The 7,078-nt window shown below is 45.7% G+C and overlaps 1 protein-coding gene across 2 annotated transcripts in view; it reads right to left on the reverse strand.

Annotated features, from left to right (window-relative positions):
* LOC103069895 (A-kinase anchor protein 2) overlaps positions 1-4,888 on the reverse strand; it is a 31,256-nt gene extending 26,368 nt beyond the window's left edge. The window contains exon 1 of one of the 2 annotated variants that reach the window (XM_007449788.1): positions 2,498-4,888. In XM_007449788.1, coding sequence (XP_007449850.1) covers positions 2,498-4,781 — 2,284 coding nt within the window. In that variant the 5' untranslated portion in view covers positions 4,782-4,888. The remainder of the gene's footprint in view (positions 1-2,497) is intronic. The other variant, XM_007449789.1, reaches the window with a different exon arrangement.
* Between the last annotated feature and the right edge of the window lie 2,190 nt (positions 4,889-7,078).

Consider the following 7,078-nt stretch of genomic DNA (forward strand, 5'->3'; position numbering starts at 1 on the left):
AAAAAAAAAAAACGAAAAAAAAAAACCATATCAAGAAAGTCACCATGCTCTCCCTCTTCCTGCTCCCTTCCCTTTCCTTCCTGAATAATTTAGTCCAAAAGCTATTAGGTGGGGCTGAACAAGATGAGTGTCTGCAGGGAGAGTGGGAGGAACCCCAGTGGCCCAGAGTGGTGTGCTGGAGCCAGAGCAGGGTGGGAAGGGACATGAGTGACCCAGCACAGGATGTTGGAGCCCAAGCTGGGTGAAGAGGGTGTTGGTGACAGGAAACAGCAGTTGCCACCCAGAAGGTGACATTTGAACCCATGTTTGGTGAGGAAAATAGTAGATTGGTTCCATAAGGGGGGAGGGGTTTGATCAAATAATAAATATATTGAGGATAATAGGAACCAGGTACCTTGTTGTCAAGGAGGAGGTTACAAATATGGAAAGAGAGAAAATGAACCCGGTGGTATTAGAGTAGAATTAAAGGTTTCAGGGTGAGCTCATGGTTTTCGAGATAGGTAGGTAGATAGATTGATTAATCAATCAACTGACAGATAGGTAGCATGTGTATATATTCTCTAATTCTGACCATTGAGAGTGCCTGAGAGCAGTGCCTATCCAACAGCAACGAGCACATCAAACACTCAGACTTTGGTTTCTAAATACCATTCTCCACTAAAAGGAACTAGGGCTCTTTGTTGAAAAGGCTGATTTCAGGGTTAGGAAAGCATAAGATGAGATTGGAACATCTTGTGGCACCAGAAAGTAAAGATGTGCCCAAAGAAAAATGGAGACATGTCAAAAGGACACTGAAGTTAGCCTGAAAGTGCTCCTGTGAACTATATTTGAACAATTAAGGATAAAAATAACAATAGAAATGGATTATAACCCACTAAATATAATAGGAATCCATGAGACCATCTGTCATAGATAGACAGACAGATAGATAGATTTAAAGTCTGAAGAGGAGTGGGAAAAAGATTACGTGGTACCAAAGCATCTCACCACAAACTATTTGTTAATTACAAAGGGAAAAAGTAACTATTGTACAGAAGCCCTCAATCAAGCGATCAAAATTAGCATCTTGTGAAAAAAGTTAACATCTGTCCCTGTAATGGGACAAACTGACACCATGTACTACCTGACTGGATACTGTAAGAACAAGCATCAGTTCTGTGGTATTCCTACCAAACATGCATAACCTGAACACAATCATGTGAAAACATCAGACAAACCCAAACTGAGGGACATTCTACAAAATTGGGGGTGATCAAGCATCATGTTGGCAATTTACTCTTCATTCAGAATAAAAAAGATATTTGTATTTAACTAGGGAACTTTCCTTTAGCTTTGAGAGTATTTCAAATTTAAAAGTTAATAATGGGAAGAGTTAACTTGTGTTATTATAGATTTGATGGAAGCCAAGTGTCAATGGGCTTAAGATCTGGATGGACCAAGAGAAATGCCAGTAATTATATGTTAAGGCAATACTTCTTAAATTATCTCTAGTGAAGGAACAATTCTTCTGCCCAATCTATTATGGACCGTCCATTAAAAAAATACAAAATCCCGCACTTTCATTTGAGGACACTATCAAATTGCTCCAAGAGTTTTCAAATGCTTACTCCCTGTGTCTGTACTTAGCATGGATCAGGAATAGTCATGAACTAGCTTGGACCACACCTTGAGCAGCTCTTCTCTTTGGTAGGATGTGTGGTTCCCCAAGTGCCATCATGTCCAAATGAGAAATAAAAATTACTCGTCACAGTGTTATCCATAATAGTAGCAACAATAATTACCACTGTAATTAACATCAACCATCTATACAAAGTATTCAAGAGAGGGACTGTCCAGGCAATGGGAGATTAGAGGACTGTCTTTACATATAGTAACTCAACTTCCCCAAAAGGGTCACAGGACACAAATAGATGAGGCCACCTTGATTCCAAAGTAATTGCTTTATGGTGACTTAAAGAAAAGACTTAAAGAAAGACAAATCCACAAAGATCAATTATACAGAAGATGGACAAAAACATCTTCTATGGGTCGATCTGCAACACCAACCCATTCCTGTCATTGCTGGGAAGACACTCAGCGTTCAGAAGGGGTTAGGAGAAGACATCCCCAAATCAGATAGGTTTGATTTAACTGCAGATACTGACATCAATACAGTCCACCCAAGGGCCGACTCTGGGTCTGTGCCACACATAGCCTCTCCCTCAGCCAAGAGAGAACAATTCTCCACAGTAAACCAAGACCACAGCAGAAGGACAAGAAAGGAGCTATTACATCCTTTGGGAAATGGCAAACACCATCTAGGCTCAGGGTTCTTCCAGAGGACACTCTGACACTCCCAATGTGTGTCTCCGAACACTGAAATCCCCGTTCCAGTGTCCCCCTGACACCGATTCCAGCCACACACAGAGGAGGGTCCACATATATACAACCCTGAAAGCTGGAATCAGCAACACCGATTTCTGCAGCATCCGTCTCTGGTCCGCGGCACTCCACTTACCTGGAGCAGTTTTGTAGCACGATGTTCGGGAGGGCAGTGATGGGGCATGCTTTGCCTTGGGGCTCTGGGTACTCTGCAAGACTTGTCTCTGCCTCTTCAGCTCCTCTTCCCTTTCTTGGGCTGCTCGGATCTCTTCTTCGATCATGGACAAAGTCCGCTGCTTCCTGGACCTCAGCTTGAAGGGCCCAACCATCACATCGGACTCTTGAGTGGCCAGGAGTGAGGCTGTGCTTCTCAACTCAGCTGCCTCTGAGTACTTGCTGAAATAGCTCCCTTCCAGTCTGGGCTCCTCCATGTTTATTGGGCCACTGGTCTGCACTGCCGGCAGTGGCTGGGCGGGCCCCCTTTCCCTGAGCGCCCTGTCTTCAGTAGGCAGAATCTTTGGCAATACATCCCTTTTCTCTTGAACAGGGGAGGACACCTGAGGCGGTTCAAACATGCTCTGAGGCTTCTCTGAGCTGGAAGCCCCAGTTCCAGCTTCCTCCAGACTTGCTTGATGTCCCTGCTGTTCTGCTCCACCCTTGTTGGTTTCAGACACAGCTCTGTCCACTTGCTCGGCTATGGCTTGTTGAATGGCATTCTGCACCAGGAGACCAGCCTGATATTCCAAGGGGTCATCAACCGATGGAGAGTCTCCCAGTGTGGACGAAGGGGAATAGAAACCATGATCACTGAATGACTTGGAGACACCTTCTCCTCGGCCCTCTGAGGGGTTGTCAGTTTGGGGAGTCTGGGGCAGAGAAAAATCAGCCAGTAAGTTTTCCTGGAGGGCGTTGGTTGTCTCATTGGAGGCCCCACTGTCACTGATGTTGTCCATGCTGAAGTCGTTGGACAGGGTCTCCAGGACGGTGGTATCCTGGGACCTCACCGACAGCTCATCCAAGCCGGAGTCAAGTTCCTCTGGAGTCAAAGAGACATTGACTGACCTTGAAAACTGATCCAAAATCCCAGGTTCGTCATCCTTGACCACAGTGAGGACAGCCCGGGCACTTGTAAACTCGCCGTCCTCTGCCCACAGTTTGGATAAGGGCCCGCGTTTGGAGGGCTCACTGTACGGCCCTTCCTTCCCCTGAGGAGCTGTGCTGCCCTGGCCCCCTCCTCCAGAAGACTGGCTCTCCAGGGCACAGTGGGCTTTCTGTCCCTTGGCTGCTGAGGAGTCTTCGGGAGGTCCCCCAACAGAAGCTGGTCTCGAGATGGTCAGTGTCTTGTCTGAGCTGACCGGCCCCAGAGGTCTGTAGAAGGGCTTGATGGAGAAGAGCCTGGGTGTACTCTGGCCCTTGGCCACTGTTTGCCTGGAATTCTCCATCAGCTGGAACTGTTTGCGAGCCGCAGAGAAGTCTATCTGCTCCGTGACGATGTCCTCCTTTGCACCGTCAGTCACGCTGGAGCGTTCTCGAGAGGACGCAGGGGCCGTGCAGAGCTGCGGCGCGGCCGGCTGCCGCCGCATCAGCAGCTGCTCTTGCTGCGCCCTCCTCTCCTTGCGCTCCTTGTACTTCTTGTGCGACTCCAGGTGTTCCTCGTTCAGCTGCTCCTCGATGGTCTTTTCCTGCGGAGGGTTCCACCATTTGGCGGCGATGCCAGGATTCTTTTTCACGGCCTGACTCCGGATGAGTTCTCGCCTCTCCTTTTCCAGCTCCAGCATCTCTTCTGAAGGCCTCACTTTCCTGACGCAGTACTGTTCTTTTTCACTCTTGTCGTCCTCAAAGAGCTTAGAGGGCTTTTTGTCCTCGTGGAAGGCACGCAGCTCGAACTTGGCTTCCTTCTTCAGCGTGGTGAGCGTGTACTCTCCGTCTCGGGAGGAACACCGCGAGCTGGTGGAGGAGCTGGGACTCACGGGCACCTGCAGGCTGTTCCCCAGCAGGTCTCTGGGCTGGTCGGGGGGGCGGCCGTTGGCTCTTTCACCCTCTGCCATGGTGTCAGAGGTGCTCTGATGGAGCTCCAGGGGAGGGGGAGCCTGCCTGCCAGCCACTCTCTCAGTGGGTTCCGGCTGGACGGCCGTGTGGGCAGGTGGGCTTGGGCTGCCCACCAAGATGGCTGCTCTAGGCTCTGGGGAAGACATGCCGTTGTAGGTTCCGTCCACAGCAGAATCACAGCAGCTGGCCTCCAGCACCTCGTCTAGATATCGGATCTCTCTGGCCACATCATTATCCAGAGATTCATGGTGATCAGCGAGGAGGCCATTGTGGGGGGGTGAGTAGAAGGGGGAGGGGTGGTCCATGGAATGTGGAGTCGAGGTGATTCCGGGAACACTCTTACATTCTGCAACAGAGACCTCAATTTCCATGTTTTTGTGATCTGGGGGAAGAGTGCTGGTGGCAGGCTCCAGGGTATTGCCACTACAGTTGTCTCTCTCCTTTTTTAGCCGGATATCATCCTCGGAAAGCTCGGGAGCCTTCTGGGAAAAAGAGAAAAAACAGAATTCAGGGTTAGACACCACATCGCTTATGGATATGAACTTCAGACATTAGCTAATAACTAACTGGAAGGAAAATTGAAACCACAATGACAGGATCTTTTGAATAGAAGTTTCTCTTCTAAAAAATCCTGTATATATTCATTTTGTTGCAGTAATGGGTACCTAAACCTTCTCAATTTTACAGATTCCATTTTGTTTACCTGGTGTCCAGAGAACTTTCAATAAATGCTAGTCCCATTTTTACATTTAAAATTAAATTAGGGGGACTTCCCTGGTGGTCCAGTGGGAAAGACTCTGCACTCCCAATGCAGGGGGCCTGGGTTCTATCCCTGGTTGGGGAACTAGATCACACATGCATGCCGCAACTAAGAAGCCTGCATGCCACAACTAAAGATCCCACATGCCACAACTAAACATGCTGCAACAAAGATCCCGAGTGCCGCGACCAAGACCCAGTGCAGCCTAAATAAATAATAAATAAAATAAATAAATATTTTTTTAAAAAGTAAATTAGGATTTGGATCATCTGATGACATTGCTCAAATAATTTCTAAAGTGGGGCTTCCCTGGTGGCGTAGTGGTTGAGAGTCCACCTGCTGATGCAAGGGACACGGGTTCATGCCCCGCTCCGGGAAGATCCCACATGCCGCGGCACGGCTAGGCCCGTGAGCCATGGCCACTGAGCCTGCGCATCCGGAGCCTGTGCTCCGCAACAGGAGAGGCCACAACAGTGAGAGGCCCACGTACCGCCAAAAAAAAGAAATAATAATTTCTAAAGTGGAAGAGATTATATAGCAATTGTATCAGAATTTTTCAAAAAATTTCATAGCAAATTTCTGCAGAAATGTAACAGAACTATTTGTATGTCCCCAACTATAAAAATAAGGTCGTTTGGCAGGAACAAATCTTGAAAACATGATTCTCAGCCAGATGTAATGCAATTATTCTGTAGACAGGAAACTTTTTAAAAATTTTTTCCAAAATAAAATACTGGAAAACAGTAGATCTCTTCAACGGCCCCTTAAGAGCTTCAGTGCCACACTGCCATGGCTGTAATTGACCATGTGCATTATAAACACAGAACCAAAGCCACTGACCACACAGTTCTGTTCTCAAAACAATGCTCCTTGGTTAAGGAGTGAAAAGCTAGTGGATGGTGGCCCCTCCCATCTAGTTCCTAAAATGCTTTGTATGTGACAGCTCCAATTTTGTGTTTAAATTAAATTTTAACTATATTTTCTTAATGTTTTTAAATGCATCCTATTTTTCATCAGTTATCAATCCCATGTCACTTTATTTGGCATTAGTTAAGATTAATTTTCAAACTCTAGGATTTTTTTTTTTTCTTACCAAAGGACTCTGGTTTGTCTCAGATAATTCAGCGGTAAATTGTGAGCTTAATTTGAGTTCCCCTCAGGGATTTCACTAACACTTTTATCAACTTTGTTTCAAGTCTCAGGTCTATAGGGTGCCTGGTATTATTGACTTAACACAATGCAAAACTGCAATACGGTATAATTTTCTTTATTTAAATTTAAACATTGTTAAAGGCTTAGAACATAATATTAAAACACCACCTTAGGATGATTCTCAGGGGATTAATTTAAAAATCCTTTCAAGGAAAGTGAACAGTTATGGATTTGTTCATAATATCTAGAAAAATGTGGAAGTTCATGCTATGTGCTCTGTTCTGCATTGCTGTCAGAATGTTGAAAAACTCTCATGGTCATCCATGAACTGGAAGGTTACCCATGAACTGGGGGTTTCCTTCACTGTGTTTCCCACATTCCTCTTTAGACTTAAAATCAATCAAGTAATATAAATTCCTTCCTTAGAAATAGGCAACAATAATGAATATTACTTCTTTGTCAGCACCTTCTGGTCTCAAAGGATCTTCCAGCCTTGATCTGTTCGTTGTCAAAGTCTGGTATTTAATATTTATAACTTCCACTCTCTTTATTTTGTTTTTACTTCATTTTTGACCACTGTTAACTACTGGCTCTTTTGTCTTTAGAATGACCTAAAGAGGCATGGCAAAAATGTTGCTACTGTCCTTTAAAAAAAGTTAACTAAACTTTCTTTTGGTAAGGAGATTCAGTAACTTCAGTAACTTCTATGTCATTCAAGAATTACAGGAGGGCTTCCCTGGTGGCGCAGTGGTTGAG

This window comes from Lipotes vexillifer, unplaced genomic scaffold, assembly GCF_000442215.2.
Source record: "Lipotes vexillifer unplaced genomic scaffold, Lipotes_vexillifer_v1.1 scaffold230, whole genome shotgun sequence".
NCBI classification, from domain to species: Eukaryota; Metazoa; Chordata; class Mammalia; order Artiodactyla; family Lipotidae; genus Lipotes; species Lipotes vexillifer.